General features: G+C 37.6%; 1 protein-coding gene across 1 annotated transcript in view; it reads left to right on the top strand.

Annotated features, from left to right (window-relative positions):
- Positions 1-17,855, top strand: part of GALNT7 (polypeptide N-acetylgalactosaminyltransferase 7) — a 195,179-nt gene that overhangs the window by 153,276 nt on the left and 24,048 nt on the right. Inside the window, 4 exon segments of the mRNA XM_078148485.1 lie at positions 4,973-5,139; positions 11,176-11,306; positions 11,600-11,679; positions 15,928-16,110. Of these exon segments, the coding sequence (XP_078004611.1) occupies positions 4,973-5,139; positions 11,176-11,306; positions 11,600-11,679; positions 15,928-16,110 (561 nt within the window).

Raw genomic sequence — 17,855 nt, 5'->3', positions numbered from 1 at the left:
TCTTTGACTGATTCCAAACTTCACAGAACAAACTTGTTCTGTGAAGTTTGGATTCAGTCGCAGGGCCACTTGTAGCCTCAGGCCACAGTTTCCCCACCCCCTGTGCTAGTCACTTAACATTTCAGGGGTTTTAGTTTGCTCAGTAAAGTGAAGGGAGGGGCTGGTCATCTAGGGTCTCTTTTTTAGCTCTAAGATTTATCATCCTATATGTGATCAGAAAATGAGAAGGGGCTGGTTGTGTGTGAACCTGGACAGACTTTGAGAGATAGTGGAGGACAGAAGGGTCTGGAGCTATGGTGCTGTGGTCCATAGGGTCACAAAGAATCAGCCATGACTGAATGACTGAATAGAACATATGAATTGGGCATAAGAGTCAATGCAATTCCCTTGAGATAGGCAGTGAACAGCATGGACCACCAGCACAGGGGGCATGTTGTTTATTGAGGATTTATGGAAAGACCAGGGATTTCAGAGCACGAGAAGTGTGTGGAAAGGCTGTTGTATTCTGCTTAGGTCAGTCGCACCAATGACCACCCAGATAGATCAAATTAGATAACAGCTTTCCTCCAGGTTGCTTTAAGATGCTATACAAAGAATGTTTGAACATGGTAATAAAGGAAAAGAGGGGTGAAAGTTTTGTGAGGAGAAGGAAACAGGAGGGGGAAATATATATATATATATATGTATATATATACACACACACACATATATGTACATATATACACATACACATATACATATATACACACATACACACATCTACATACACACATATGTATATGTACACACATGTTTATACACACATACTATATATACACATATACATATATACACACATATGTATATGTACACACACGTACACATATACACACGCACATATACACATGCACATATATACACACACACACACACACACACATATACATATATAAGCTACAGGTGCATTCAACAAGTAACAGGCATTTGGATTATATGGAATACTCATTTCAGTACCATTTAGTGTGAGATATAAATAAATCAGCCTAGAATGTAGATAGAAATGATTTTTTTCCCTATATAAACATTTAGTTTTTAACCTCTATTTTCCATCCTGTGTGATTCTTGTCCAATGCCCACTCTCAGCAACTATACTCAACAGAAGTTTCCAAACACATCCCTTCTTCAACTTCTTTTTGTGTTTTGCCTTCCATTAGGTTGTGAGCTCCTTGAGGGCGGGGACTGTCTGTTGCCTTTTTTTGTATCCCCAGCACTGGTGCCTGACACAAAGTAGGTTCTTAATGAATGTTTATTGACTGTCTAGCCAACCAGTCTCCTGCTGAGGTAGCTTCTAAATAGTTAGAGAGCATTGGACCTGAATCGTGGTGAGACAAATGAAAAGTCTAGAGACAGAGCTTCTGGATGATTAATAATGAATATATTAATTAGGCTAGCAAATAATAAATTGAGGTCAGTGGTCTCTCTCATAAGCAAAGACTCCAAATTGAGATTGCTAAAATGTTTAAATACCTTTTGGAAAGGGGTGTCCCTGAGGGTAAAAATCAACTCTAATTGGGAACAGTCAATGAGAGAATGAATATTATAATGAGAGGTGGGCTTTTTCTGATGAAAGGCTGGGGGAATGTGACTTAGGTCCTATCAGCATTCCTAGATCATTCCAGCTCCAGCAATCAATACAAAAGAATCTCTTCTCTACTCAGTCCTATTAGAGTTAAACGATGGTGAGTTACACAGTAAGCATTCTACCTAGAAAAGATGGTCTGGGTGGGGTGAATTTTTAGGCAAGGACAGAAATGCCCTTGAGAGACTGGGTTTTGAATGAGAAAGCTTGAAGGGAATGTTTGAGTCCTGTATATAAAATTGGTTACTAATATGATAAGAAAATAATCATTTTTCTCAATGGTTACTTATCTTGGATAGGGCAAAACGGAGATTATTCAGGAAGATTGTTCAGGAAGGTATGGCCACAGCTTGCTTTCCTCTGTGGTGACTGGATTGTCATAGATGGGCTTTGTTTCTTTTATTTCCTCTTGACTTCTTTTCACTAATTTTTCAGTAATCACAATAATACTTTTAATGCCTATCAGGGCTGGGCATACGATATATATTAATGAGCTACGTGCTTGTAGATTGATTCCCTGCTTTGTGCTTTAAAAGCACATTTTGTTATTTGATCCTATAGGATTTCTTCATTATAAAAATTTTTGCTTATTCTTTTCCCACCACCAGCCTAACAAAATTTCCATAGACATTAGATTAATAGTAGATAGTGGGTTTTTTTTAATTATAAATACAACTGATGATACAACCCAGTCCAGGAATTTTCCCATACATTTCAGCAGCCCAGATCACCAGCACCTCCACCCAAGGCTCTTGGATCACCCCAGCCACCTAGATTACCTAATTAGTTTATTTGACATTCCTTTCACTGTCTTACTTGGCTCATCCCAAATCATTTACCACTCCTTAATCCCATCCAGATCCTTTCACTGTCCTTTTTGTATATAAGCATGAGTCTCACCGCATTAAGCTTTAGGTTCACTAGGAACCCTGCCCAATTCTGTTGACATTACAATCAACCTTGCCACTTGACTGGAAGATGGTTTGAGTGTGTGAATTAGTTCCAGACAACTCCACCTTGTACCCTAACATTTCGGGGTTCCCAGCAACCCCAGAACGGATCCCACCCAATTTGTTGTTTTCCCTCTTTCTATTTTACCTTCCTCTTTTCCACAGTACATTTTTCACTTCAGAATTTCCAGTGAAGAAATCTCTCTGTCTCTGTCTTCTGCCCCTCCACTTCCCTTCTTTTTTGCCCCATCTCCTTCTCTCTCTCCACCTCCCTCCCTCTCTCTGTCTCTCTCTGTCTCTTTCTCTTGCCAAATAGGCATAGTTAAACAGAGCAAAGTGTTTCTTACCGGCTTTGTTTTAAATATGTGTCTCATCCTGCATCCTAAATCCCATCACTAGGAGATGGATAATGTGTTTCATTATTGGTCCTCCAAGATACTGGATGGTCATTTCATTGGGAAGGAGACACATAATAGATTTCTATTAATTAAAAAAAACAAAAATAGAAAGATGGAGGGTATGGAATGTTAAATGAACTTTCAGAAGAGGTTATTATCATTACTTTTACTTAATCATCTTATTCTGTCACAAGAGAGCCCTCAGACAGATTGGAGATAATCTGAAAATGTTTGTAATATGAAAACAAAACACATCAACAAAACTTTTTTTAAAGAGACAGAATAAAATAAAACAGTGAGGGTAAGCAGGCTTTCTCCCATATTACCAATGATTTTTGCATGAGAAGTGATTTGCATATAGTAGGTCCTTAACAAATAAATTACTGAATTGGGAAGGAAAAAAAAAAACAAACTAGCAGTACAGGTGGGAGATGATGAAGGCCTGGACCAGAAAATGGGGGAAAGGATATGGATGAGAAACATTTTGGAGAGTTAGACTTGATAAGATTTGACAAACTGACTGGATATGGTGGGTAAGGGATGATAAGGAAGCAGGTGATGGATAAGGATCCTGAATGCTAAGGAGTAACTAAATATATAGGAAAAGAGTCAGAAGAGAGAGTGTCGCTGAAGCAAAAGAAAGGCTATGGAAGAGGAAATGGTAGTCAGTAGTGTCAAAAATACTAGGGGGGGTCAAGGAGAATATTTTTCTAAACAAATAATTCAATTCTGTGAGCACAATCTGAATTATTATTCATCAAGCTTTGACAGTTCACCCTCCCATTCCAACCCATCCCCAAAAAATACACTTTTAAGCAAGAGCAAAAGAAATCCCAATTCCTAGGAAGAAGGTAAGAACCTCCTTCCATTAAACTTTCTGTTCCCAAGCTGTGATGAGGCTAACCCAGTTTTTAACTCTTGCTTTGGACCTGCACTTAGGTCTATTTACTCCTTCAACCTGCTACATTGGAGAATTTTAAACCAAAAGCTCTTAACTCCAGTTTGACATCAAGAGGTGCTTGCTAACTTTCACTAGCTCTGGTTACCTACACAGTGTCTACAAAAGAAATATGGCTTCTTGCTGCTCAAGACCCCTTATCGGTATTCTAGGCAGATCTCTGATTCTGCACCAAGCTCCATGGGTGTTAACTTATAATTGGGCAGGGGGAGTGCCACTCATTCCCTCCCCCTTTTTATTTGAAACTCCCTGTCTGTAATCTAGAATTGCTAAAGATCATTTAGTCAACCTAGCAACCCCAAGCAGTTTTTGAACCTGGTTCAAGGCAACCAGTTTCCTTTCATCTTTCTGAACATTTAGCCACATTTGAACATAACGGAAGAGTTTTTTAAACACAGTTGCACAGTGGTTTCCTCACAGCAAGTTAAACACACACTCTATATGACTCAATAAACCCCCTCCCTCCTCTTGCTTAAGTTCAGAACCAGAAAAACAAAATAATGATTGAAGTTCAACCCAGGTTATATAAAATGATGCTGATGGATATGGAAAAGCACTGAGAAATTATCATAACAGCATTCTCAAGCATCATGAGTTGAGGACATTGAATAGCCCTTTCCTCAGTGAATTCACCATCTAGAGGTCCTTAAGGAGCAAGAGTCGCTGCTGACTGGATTAGGAATGAAGTCTAATTGGAATGACTTGTTTTACTTTAGACCATAATGCACATGAGTGTCTGTCTCTCCTCTCCTCTCCTCTCCTCTCCTCTCTCTCTGCCTCTCTGTCTCTCTCTCTCTCTCTTTCTGTCTCTCTCTCTGTCTTTCTCTGTCTGTCTGCCTCTCCCTCCCTCCCTCCCTGTTCTTCTATTAAAACAGAAATGTTTGTGTTTTGTTCGTTCAGTATTGTATATAGACTTGTGAATAGGACAGAATCTCACCAGTAAACTTGATCTTAGTGAAATTGGAACTAATAGGCATATTGTGTTTGTACAGCTATAACTGACAACTATAGAATGCCTCTAAATAACCCGATTACAATCTTTTTACAGATGCAAGTATTGGCATTATGATGAAAACCTGCTCACTTCCAGTGTTGTCATTGTCTTCCATAATGAAGGATGGTCAACTCTCATGAGAACGGTTCACAGTGTAATTAAAAGGACACCAAGGAAATATTTGGCAGAAATTGTGTTAATTGATGATTTTAGTAATAAAGGTAATGAATTGTGGAATTAACATTATATTTTCCCCCTTCAAAAAACTTAATTGTCCAAGTAATATTGAAAATGAGAGCTTAGAAATGTATTAGCTTTCCAAAGCTATGGGTTTCTCCAAGAATAGAAGATAAAAGGGTTTTATGAAGTCAAAAAATTTGAGATTTTAAAGGAAACTATCGGTTTATGTCACAGTGAGTCATTTGAGGTAGGTCAATTTAAGAAGTCTTTGAATGACTAATTATTTTTGGTAGGGACAGAGATTTGCCTCAATTTTTTGGCCTTAGATTCTATAAGACATTAATAATAAAGGAAATTTATTGAACAGCTTAAAAACGCTACCGTCTCAGGTGTATTGTGATGGCATGCTGAATCCATCCATAATTGCCAAAAACAGAGATCATGACCTGTTTCTCTGCCTTGGAGTTTGGCACTTCATTGACGCTATCAATATTGACTTTGACAGGGGAAATGAATTTCTAGTTTATGTGTATGAGAAGCTGCTCTTAAAACTCATTTTGTTCTAAACTTGATTTAAGCATTTGAATAAAATAAAAATATCTGTTGTCTTTTATGACATCTTACTCAGGAGCCATTTCTAAGAACAAACATTGGTTAATCTTTGAACATTTTTATAAAAAAAGATATTGATGTAATGATTTTCTAGATTTTTTTGATAGGAACATTTTTTTCTGCCAACAGCTGTTCTCAAGTGTTAAACTGCATGTACATTCCAAATGCCAAAAATATAGAATGAGACAGAGTTCCAAGTCAAAACCAAACAAAACCAACCTGGACCCTAAATAAACCCAGACTCATATTTATGATTTTTTTTTTCCTTTGTCACTGAAGTGTTAAGTGGGACTCTGGAAATTGGCCAAGTAGTCAGCCCACTCAGCAGCATCACAATAGTTTGTCTCTTCTCATTGAATGCATTTTGGGGAAAATACTGAGCAAGCTAGTTTGTAGTTAGATTTCTTTTTTCCCTGCCCAGAAATAGTGGTGCCATGTGACAAAATCTAAAAACATTGGTCAAATTGTATAGGGTATGAAAATATAATTAGTAAATATAGACAAACAGGCTGTAGGTGCCTAATGTATTGAGCAGTTGCTAGGTGTTTGGAACACATTTTAGACAAATCTTAATCCTAACCTCAAGTCTTATTAGGCTTGACAACACTTTTCTCCAACATTTGAATTTAACCACTCCCACAACAAGGGCAACCATTTGGTTAGGGGCTTGCACAGCCTCTAGTATCTTTGTAAAGTAGCAATCACAACCCTGATCTTTTACTCATGTGGTACCACTAACAGAAGGAAATAGAAACATAACCTGCCCACTTCCTTCCTCTCCCTTTCTTTGTACAACTGATTCTCAGTTTTTGAAATCTGTGTGTTAGAACCTACTGTACTTTTTTTAAATGCAGTAGCAGCAAGTGCATTTAATTTAAAATATTATAATTTGTAATTAGCAAGGCATCCTCAGTAAGAGGAAGAATCACTGCCCTAGAAAATAATTGTTCTTGGACAATGTGTTTAAAGATTATTTAAAGAATTTTTTTTAAAAATCAGAGTCCACAAAAATGGCAATAAAACTAGAAGTACCACTTTTCAGGCCATAAAGATTTGGCAAGTCCCCTTTGTTAATAAATACACTTAGGAAAAAGGAGCATCCTAAAAGGAAAATGAAAAAACATTAAAAGATTTGCTATCCAGAAACAAAGACCTCCAAGGAAAAGGAGAACAGTAGTTTGCAGGGTTTGTTTTTCCTCCTATTTCAAGTATAAGGTTTTATAATTAATCTTTTTGTTTCTTGAAATATTTTTAATTTAGTGTTTTTAGAATGTACTTGAGAGGCAACATGGCCTAGTGGGTAAAGAACAGACTTTGAAGCTAAGAAGACCTGGGTTCAAGCCCTACCACTGACTGTGTGATCTTAGACAAGTCATTTGAACCTCTCAATGAGATTCGAAGACTATAAATTGTAAAGAAGATGCCAGCCTACCTGGGTAGATGGAGTTTCCTCATCTGGAATACCTCTTAAACCAATGAAGTCACAGGCCTGGCCCCTACCCCATAATTTGAAGGTTTATCTTTGAATGTGGCGTAGAGTACCTGTAGTTCAAAGTACTCAGAACCAACTTTTTGGCAAATCTTGACATATTTCTGTTTTGATTCTCACCTGAAGAACACAAGATCTTAAGTTCATTTTTTTTATTACAAAATACTTTAAAAGCTGAAAGTCATATGTCTATTAATTACACAGTACTTGATTTATCAGGTTTGAATGAAAGGTTGCTTTTGGTCTCCATTTTTAAATTCAGAAAATAGCCCTTTTTACTTGAGTTTTCCTTCAAAGGTCAAAGCATTTCCAAATATAAAGCTTCTGGGAGGAAGGATGATGAGCCTACATTATAAAGAAGTAAACTGAAATCCTTAAAGATGAACAGACTCTTCTCAATTCTACTTTGGAAGATGGAAATAATAGGATGTCCTCACTAGAAGAGTTATGGACCATGTATTGATCTTTGGAACCCATGCTTCTCCTTAAACATTTTGATCAGCATCCTAGTTCCTTTATTTAAGAGAAACTTGGATTTCCCCTGAGGATGCTACATCCCTGGAAAATCCACTCCATTGGTGGCCACTCCTTCCCTACCCACAACCAACCCTGCCCCCCCACACACACACATATACTCCCTTGTACTCATGGGACCAGGATAAGGGGTAAGCATCCTTCCTGTAATATACTTTTCTTTCCAGACCATCCCTCTATATCCATCCCTCAATGCTTTCCCTTTTTTGAGTTCTGTTTATTCCACTTGTAGTGTCCTCATCTCTCCATCTATTTATCTCTAGGTCATAGAATCACAGAATTTCAGAGTTGAAAGGCTTTTCAGTCATTTCAGTTGTGTCCAACTCTTCCTGACTCCATTTGTGGTTTTCTTGCAAAAATACTGGAGTGGTTTTGCCATTTCCTTCTCCAGCTCATTTTACAAATGAGAAAACTGAGGCAAATAGGGTTAAGTGACTTGCCCATGGTCACACAGCTAGTACTGTTGAGGCTGTATTTGAACTCAGGAAGATGAGTCTTCTTGATTCCAGGACTGGCTCTCCGTCCACTGGGCCACCTATCTGCTCTAACAGCCTTCTGGTCTAACCCATAATAGAAAAAGAATCCATTTTATACCATGTTTTACATAAGAAGCGTTAAGAGCCCTGAATTTTAAGTTGTAAAATCTAGGTTCGAATCCTTGCTCTCTGCCTGTCTCTGTGACCAAAACATTTTATCTCTCTGGACTTCCTGTTTCCTTATCTGTCGAATCATAGGGTTGGTCTGGGTGACCCTGAGGTCCCTGGCAGCACTAAATTTGGGGATCCCAAGTGATCCCCAGGCTTTTACTTGAAGAGCTCTGGTAAAATAAAACCTGCTCTCTCCCAAGACAGCCCACTCCATTCATTATAAATATGAGGAGCTTTCCCCTTACTAAATGTATCTCTTTACAACTTTCACCTGTATCTTCTATCTGGGACCAAAAAAGAATAAGTTTAATCCTTCTTCCATAAAACAACCCTTCAGATTCCTGAAGATGACCATTATATTTCTTGAGTCTTAACTTTATCCACGTTAAACATCCCCAGTTCTTTCACTTAATCTTCCAGGCCCCATATGGCAGAAACCTGAGTTACTTCATCGTTCTGGTTGCCTTCCTCTGAATGCTCTCCAGGTTATCAGTGTCTCTCTGAAAAGTACCACCTAGAGCCCACGTGTAGAGTAACCAGAGCAGAGTAAAATGGGATTATCACCTCCTTATTCTTACAGTGGTTAAGACCGCGTCCTCACACCATTGTTTACCAGAACCTCCAGATCCCTTTCCAGACCAATGGTTGTCTAATCGTGTCAGCCATTTTGCACTTCTGAAGCCTGGTGGTGGTGGTGGTGGTGGTGGTTATTTGTTGTTTTAACCCAAGTGTAAAACACAATTATATTAAATTTCAAGGTCATTTGGGATCCTAACTCTATCATCTAGTATATTCACTAAACCTCCCAGTTTTGTGTCATCTACACATTTTACAAGTATGTGCTTTATGCCTTTATCCAAGTCATTGATTAAAACGTTAAACAGCACCGATTTCTGGGGCATTCCATTGGAGGCATCCTTCCAAACTGATATTCAACTGCTATACATAGTAGGTCTCAAATCAGCAGGAATTTTTTATTGTTGTTGTTTGGTTGTTTTTGTGTGTGTTTTATTTTTTAATTGGATTGTGGCTTAGCGATCATTAGACTCCACAGCTCATGTTGTATCCTGGGCCGTGGGTAGCCTAACCTTAGAATTTGAAGAACAGACCCCCTCTCCCCCCAAGCTTTGTTCCTGGCAATAAAGATTAGTTTTACATTAGTTATTTATCAAAACAACTAAGGGATCTGAGGAAGGACATAAAAACAATAAATTATTTCTTGTGCTGGGTTAGAAAGCAATTTCATTAATAAAGTCACTGATTTTAAAAAGACAAACCCTTACTAGATAGGGAAATGCCCCAGATTTCCTCGGGGGGGGGGAAATCAATGCTAGAATTTTTTTATTTATCCTCATTAAATGATTATTATAACTAACCCATATATTAATGGAAATCTTTAACTTTTTTAGTGTGAATACCTATGTATGGGCATCTGTCTAGCAGGCTTTCTGAAGATGAGCCAAGTGACTGTTATGTATGCCCAGATTGATTTGCTCATTTAAACAACCAGCTCTTATCTCAAAGTAGCTGTGTTTGGTTTTTTGTTTGGTTTTTTTTTCTTTTCTTTTTTTTTTTTTTGGTTGTAGTATATTTACGGACCAATTTTTAGACTCTTTCAAAACTGGGCCTCATTTTTGTGTGTCTACAAGCCAGCTATTATGAAAGCTTCCAGAAACCAGTTTTGCCTACAGTCAGCCAATCACATGTGTGTTTAGGGATATAAACAAAACCTGTTTTCATGCAGAAGGAAGTCGTGATGGAAACATTGGCATAATGTGATCAAACTTGTTGCAGCATGCTAAAATTCCTCCACCAAATGAAGGCTGTAGATGTTCCAACATTTGTAGTACAAAGGAAGTGATACACCTTCACTTTTACTTTCTCTTTCTTGGCCAGGGACCCCTTTGTATGATCTCATGTTACAGATAACTATAAACAGTATGCTTTTGAAAAAAGTAATCAGGGGCAGCTAGGTGTCACAGTGGATAGAGCACCAGCCCTGGATTCAGGAGGACCTGAGTTCAAATCCGGCCTCAGACACGTAACACTCACTAGCTGTATGACTCTGGGCAAGTCACTTAACTCCAATTGCCTCACCAAAAAAAAAAAAAACAAAACAGAAACCAAGAAGTAATCCGCCCAGGATCAGATTAAGATGACAGAGGAGAGAAGAGAGAAGAAATATAAGAGTTCAATGGAAGAAAGCATAAACTTAACAATTATATCTATAAATGTGAACGGATTAAATTCTCCTAATAAAAAGAAAGATCAGAGAGTCCAGAAAGTAATGCATAAATGGCCTACACTATAGTCATATTTAAATGAATGGATATAATATTTTCAGATAATATTCATCCTGAAAAATGTTGAGCTGATGTTTCTGTCCAAAGCAAACTATGTGTATTCTCTAAAGCTTATGGAATTTAACTCCAGCTGAAAGTCTAAACTGGCAAAAATTAAGTATAATAATCATGATCCTTTTAATGTTTATTAGCCTTATGCTTATTTTTTACTTTTGTTAAGAAAACTAAATAATGCATACTAAGCTGAGGTGTAACCAAATAGATGCACTTCTGTTTTTATTGTCTTCCTTTTAAATCAATACTGCAGGCAATATAACCTGGATTTTCTTACAGTATGAACAGTCTTCATCAAAGCTGTGTAGCTATAGTTCGATTATTTAGCTGAGTTTCCTATGGCCTATCCACATTTCCTGGGGAAACGGTGTTGGGATGAACATGAAAACAAACCTAACCAACAATATTTGTGTATTTTTTTCCCCCATTTTTTCACAGCACACTTAAAAGACAGACTAGATGAGTACATTAAGCAGTGGAATGGCCTGGTGAAGGTATTTCGAAATGAGAGGCGAGAAGGTTTAATTCAGGCTCGAAGTATTGGAGCCCACAAGGCCAAACTTGGACAGGTAGGAGAAATTTCATGTATAGCTTCATCTCCACTGAAGACCCCCTCACATAGCTCAGAGATCTTTTGGGGTTAGAAGTGTTAAAGCATTTGATGAAAACTATATATTGTGCTCGTCCAAGTAGATTGTTGTTGATTAAATGATCTTTTATTCAAACGAGGAATACTGATTTAAACAGACATCTCATGTATCCCAATTTAAAGTAATGCTATCTCTGTCTTTACATGATGTGTGATGTGGTACACATGCAGAAGTAATTTGTGTTCTATCACCCTGCCTGTTTCTTTTTGAAGGTTCTTATATACCTTGATGCCCATTGTGAGGTGGGAGTAAACTGGTATGCACCACTTATAGCTCCTATATCTAAGGACAGGTAACAAACACTTTTCTTCTCTTTTTGTTTGTTTGATTTTTTCCTCTTGTTTAAAAGCAATCAGCTTCTCAGGGCTCAGTTCATTATGTCAGTTTGTCCTAAGTGCTGCCATTTTATCCCACTGGTATTTTTTAGGGGAGATCATACCAGACTGATATAATGTCTGATATTTATGAGGTAAGCTTAGAGAATGAACCTGTAGAAACCCTTTCCTTCATTTATAAATACATTTACCCAAGAATAATTTTAAATATCCCCATTTAAACTGGGGCATCAGAAAGACTTAAAATGACCATGCTTTGAAGTGAGCTTGTTGTTTGGAGCCCAGGCCTGCACTTTCCTTGGTACAACCCTCCAGTCCTGGCAGGGGAATATAGTGGGAAAACTCTCCACCAGTGCAGATCCAAAATTGTTCTGCAAATAAGAATCTTGGAGAGTTACCTAACGGCTTACCTGGAGTCACCCCAGTTTCCACATTCTGCTCTCTATTCTCTTTGCCATGCCTGCCTTTCTTAAGTTTTTAAACCCACCGTTCTATCCTCTTTTCAAACACCAGTTTTGCCGTAGGAAGGAGAGAAGGAAGGGAAGGGAAAAGAAGAGAGGAACAGAGGAAGAAAGGGAGGAAGGAAGTATGACAGCAGTTATTAAGCACTTACTGTATGCCAGGCACTTTACAAATATTATTTCATTTGGTGCTCACAACGATCCTAGGAGTTGGGAGCTATTATTATCCTCATTTTACAATTAAGGAAACTGAGGCAGAAGTTAAATGACTTGTACAGTGTCACACAGATAGTATCTGAGACCACATTTGAACTCAGATCTTCCTGACTCCAGGCCCAACACTCTATTAGGTACACTACTTTTTTTAAATGTGAGATAGTGACCAGTAACTTCAGTGTCTTAACATTCTTTCCTGGTTAGGTCTTTAATTTCCTCAAGAGATTTTGTTAACTTTGAATTATAATAGTTGCTTCACCTCTGCTTAGGAACCTAAAGGACCTTCTAGAATTTAATGTCATTACCCAATTCCAAGACTTTCTAGGTGGTTATTAGAAGGCAGTAGCCTGTTCTTAAAGGCATCAGTGGTCCTAAGCCACAACTACAGTTGTTTGGGAATCCAGGAAAATTAAACAAGCTAAATCCAGACATGCCATTATGGTGGCATCTCTTAATGGTTGGAAGTAGCTTAGCTTGAAGAAATTAAGAACCCTCCTTCCTTCCAGGGCTTCACTTTTCCCTATTGATTTTTTTCTGGTTCCTATTAAGGGTTAAAAAAAATTATAATGAACTTGGAAAGGGGAAAAGTCATAGAATTAGCACAAAATCCCATAATCTAGAGCAGGAAGGGATCTCAGAAACCATCTGGACCAACCCTCTCCTTTTACAAGTGAGTTAACTGAAACCCAGGGAGTTTGTGACTTTCCCAAGGTCACCCAGAGAGTGTCAAGGATGGGATAGTAACAAAGCCAAGGCTCTTTCTACTGTGTCATGCATCTGCGTATCAGTTTCATTAAGAGTCTGTTATTGATTTCTCGATTCATGTGTTACTTGGTACAAGATATGATGGTAGTTCATTAAATGATGTTAAATGTTCCACATTTTAGTTTCTTTTTCCTCATCTTAATTTAGAGAAGAAAATTACATTCTTAGAAAAGTTTGTTGGCATAATCAATAGCCAGCAATTGCTAGACCTCTCCAGGGAATAGAAAAGAAACACAAAATGCACCTTAAATTACTTGAGGAATAAGAATCAATCAGCATTTATTAAGTGTCTGCTGTGTGCCAGGCACTATAGTAAGCTCTGATAGAAGAGAGAGAAAAGATTACATAAGAAAAAAAATTAACTTTTAAGAAAACTTAACCCCTCTGAGCTTGTGCCTAACAACACAATTTCAGCCCTGGAAATATTTGTTTTTTCTTTAACCCTGGTCATGCCACCTTACCTCTTCATTCTATTTTAGAGTGAATCTGGTACAGAAAAGGCACGCTAGTACTTTTGAACTGTTGATCCAGACTTTTAAGATGTTACTAGGAATTGATCATTCATTTAAAAAAAGCCTGAAGAGTTGTAAGGAATGTTTGTATGGCTTTAAGCTTAGGAGGGGAGGCATAATTTGGTGGAAGAAGGAAGTAAATCAGGAATGAAAAAAAAAACCCATCTAGAATTTGAGATTGATCTGTTTCATTGATTCACTAGACAACCCCTATCACCTTTTGTCTTCATTTTCCACTTTACAAAATGCAGGAAATCCCTGCATATTTCTCTTTGCAAGGAAGTTGAGGTTTAGTTAACATGTAAACTGCCTTGAAAGCCCCTTGAAAGATACCATGTAAAGTCAAGATAATACTTGGGTTAGAACAGGAATTATAACTTTTTTTTTAAGTAAACACTAGGTGCAGGACCATGTTAATTAGCTGAAAATAGGCCTTGTGTCTAGTGTAGTGTAAATATGCTTTGATACCATTTCTGCAGAAGTTACTTTAAAAATGTGAAGTAGAGAAAGTAGAACTAACTTTTTTTCTAACACAGTATAGTGAAGAGTTACAGATTTGAATCGGGAAGCTCAAATTCTGGCTCTCTACCTGAGTGATCTTGGGTAAATAACTTCTCTTTTCTAAGCCTCACTTTCCTCATCTGTAAAATGAGAGGCTTTGACTAGATAAGCTGTAAATTCCCTTTCAGCTCTACATCTGTGATCCTAATCTGTGAACCTGGGGTGGCTCTTAAGGGCAATAAGAAAGTGACAGTCCAGAGAATTCTGGGAGAATTCCTTTAATCCTACGTTGCCTTTACCCCTCCTTGTGGGCAATTATAATGAGAATAATAATAATAATAATAGCTATCATTTATATAAAGCTTGCTATATGCCAGGCACTGTGCTAACACTTTACAATTATCTCATTTGATCCTCAAAACAGCTCTGGAAATTAGGTGCTAGTATCATCCCCATTTTACAGATGAGGAAACTGAGGCAAACAGGTTACATGATTTGCTCAGGGTCATACAGCTAGTCAGTGACTGATGCTAGATTTTAACTCAGGTCTTCCTGACTCCAAGCCGGGCACTCTATCTACTATGTGGCCTGGAATAGAATGAAAACTCAAAGAGAAACATTTCCCTGTGTTTGTCTCCCAGGTCATCCATCATTCTAGAACAAGGGGTCTTAATTTTTTTTTTGAACTGTACAGTGAAACCTCTGAACCAATTCTCAAAATAATATTTTCAAATGCAGAAGGTAATATACATAAAATTACAAAGGAGACCAGTTATATTTAAATGACATTATCAAAATAGAGTTTTCTAAAAGTTCATGGATCCAGGTTAAGAACTCCCCAGGCTCTTTTCCCACTTGGATTCTGTACTTTCAAGATAACATAATATTTGTAAAGCACTCAGCACATTTCCTGGAACATAGTAGTACATAATAAATGCCAGGTACCTACATGGTTAGGGAAGATGCTGATCTCTATTTTAGTAAATAAATAAAGAAAATTCTTTAGGATAAGAGGAGTGAAGCAAGGATGATATTAATCTTTTCAGTGCTAAATTTTATATCTTTTTGATATACTACCCAGGGCAGCCCTTCCAAGAAATTAAAAAAAGGCAAGACGCTCTGCTTTAAACATAGAGACCATTGCTTTTGTTTGGCTTTGGGCCTTCCTTTCCCCTGCTGGGGATTTTGGGGATTGGGTGGATTAGGGCAAGGGTGGGGGAGATTTGGTTTCCTTTCAAGAAAGGTAGTAGTTATATGCCTTTCCTGGCAGTCTCTTTTCAGATGTAGGAAATGCTAATGTCCATCTCTCCATTAACTGCCCTGAGGGAATAAAATCAACAAGAACAGAAACAACTAAGGCTGTGCTATGAGCGCTTCTCCCTAATTCATTCACTCATACATTTATTTTCAGGGAAGGGAAGTGACAGGCTGGTAGTGGTTAAGTCACAAGCTTCGGTGCTTAGAACAGCACATAAAGGAGAAATCATTGCTGACAAACTCAGCGACTCAATCATTTGCCCTTCCAGTATGTCTTTGCATCCCACTCTTGGCCTCCTTTATTCTTTACTTGTCAAAAAGAAAAGGGGAATCCATTTTTTCCTCCAGTGGGGCAGTTCCTTAATCTATTTGCCACTAGATTTAGAAGATTATGACAGACTTACAAATTTGACAGCATCATGGGACATGTTAGATTAGGTAGTTTTCAGTTCTTGAGTTTAAAATGCTTTTTCATTTTCTGTAAATGTTTCAGAACTACATGTACTGTGCCTCTAATAGATTACATAGATGGGAATGATTATTCCATTGAACCACAGCAAGGTGGGGATGAAGATGGTTTTGCCAGAGGGGCCTGGGACTGGAGTTTGCTGTGGAAACGTATTCCCCTAAGCCACAAGGAAAAGGCCAAAAGAAAACATAAAACCGAGCCTTATCGGTAAAGAACATTGCTTTTTTTTTCTTCTGAAGTCAAATGTTTCTCTAAGTGGTTTGTTTTTTTTTCCCTCCTCATGAACTCGTGTAAAATATATGGGTCCATACCCCTCCATTTCATCTTTCCTGCAACCATCACTATACTACAGAACCGTATGTACTGTGCCGATTATAGATATCATAGATGCCAACAGTTTTAAAATTATGCCCCAAGGGGGTGGTGATGAAGATGGGTACGCTAGAGGAGCGTGGGATTGGAGCTTGCTCTGGAAGAGAGTGCCTCTGACCCAGCAGGAGAAGACAATGAGAAAGACAAAAACTGAGCCCTATCGGTAATCACTAAGTAACTTATGTTCCTCTCTAACAGACATTAATATTCTAAATACTTGTGTGAAACTAAGATTCTGCTACTAACAACCTCTGTGCTATGTCAGATATATTTTTTAAAAAAGCTTCCATTCCCTTTTACTAACACCATTAGTAATTATACTACCTACAGAAAAAATTACCTTTGCTTCTTCTCCTTTGTTGTCCTTGTTGCACTTAAATTGAAATCTTTACCCAAAATGTGTTAACTGAAAATTTGCTTTTTCCCAGGGGGAAAAAAGTAATGATATGAGAGCTTTGTTTTCAAGCACCATTGAATGAAATCATTCCTTCTCCACCTCTCCTGTGAGAGTTGTAGTCAAATTTTAATTCTTTTGAGCATAATAAGGATGTCATATGTAACATGAAATACAGGGCGTTCCAAAAGTCTTGGTGCAGTTTAAAAAAAAAAAACTTTAGTAGCTTAGGATTTTGGGGATACTCTTTATAAACTGCTTAAAATTCAAAATTTATAAATATCTCCTTTAATGCCTGAATGTAACTCCTGTGAACATTGAAGGACAAATGGTTAAAAAAACAACAACAACATAATATTCCTTTCACTTTTATGTGCCCATTCTGCTCTACACATTTTATAGCAGGTCAAGTTTGATCAGTAGAGGTGGAAGGCTCAAGAAATGTTAAACAGGCTCCTCTATTTCTGTTTGTTCTCAGCAATGTGTTAAATTGGAAAGAAAGCTCTTTCACAAATTGGCTCCCCTGCCCCCACCCCACCACAATCTATTTTCCAAATAAAACAATTTATCAAATCCCATTTCTTTTGGTTTCTCCACTGGTGAATGTTGTCTTCAAAATATGACATAAAGTGAAATATTTTCGCCACATATTTCAGGAGTGGGCTTTTCGGCTCTGCGTTTAAATTGTTTTTGTCAAATCTCTGGTACTGGTTTGATGATTATTTCAATCACTGTTCAGTTGTTGTTCAATGTTGTGGAGGGGAGTGGTCATGATTTTGTGGAAGATGCTTACAATGTTGTTTAAATCTTTTGTGTGATTTGGGGTTTCATGGTGTATTTATACTTTTTACATACTATTCCTTAACTGAAATGGCAAGCAAAAGGAAATTATAAAACTTCAAGTCTGGGAATATTAAGTTAGAACAGTTATATAACAAGCCCAGAAATCATCAATTTGTCTACTCACTGGGCTAATAATTTTTAAAAATTATTTACCAGGTTGTCATAACAAGTTATTCCCTTAAAGTCATCTGTATAGTCATCTAAAATAAAACCATGATTCTCCAGATTAAGTGTCTGCTGAGATATTTTTGCAACTCCAAAAGGCAAAGTTATGAGAATAATTTTAAGAAACAGAACGCCATATGTTATTGGAATATGGCTAGATATTTTAGTACCGTACTCT

Source organism: Phascolarctos cinereus, unplaced genomic scaffold (genome assembly GCF_003287225.1).
Source record: "Phascolarctos cinereus isolate Bilbo 61053 unplaced genomic scaffold, phaCin_HiC Scaffold_9;HRSCAF=440, whole genome shotgun sequence".
In the NCBI taxonomy this organism is placed as follows: domain Eukaryota; kingdom Metazoa; phylum Chordata; class Mammalia; order Diprotodontia; family Phascolarctidae; genus Phascolarctos; species Phascolarctos cinereus.
The sequence above is the reverse complement of the archived record's forward strand: the minus strand, read 5'-3'. Positions and strand labels throughout refer to the sequence as shown.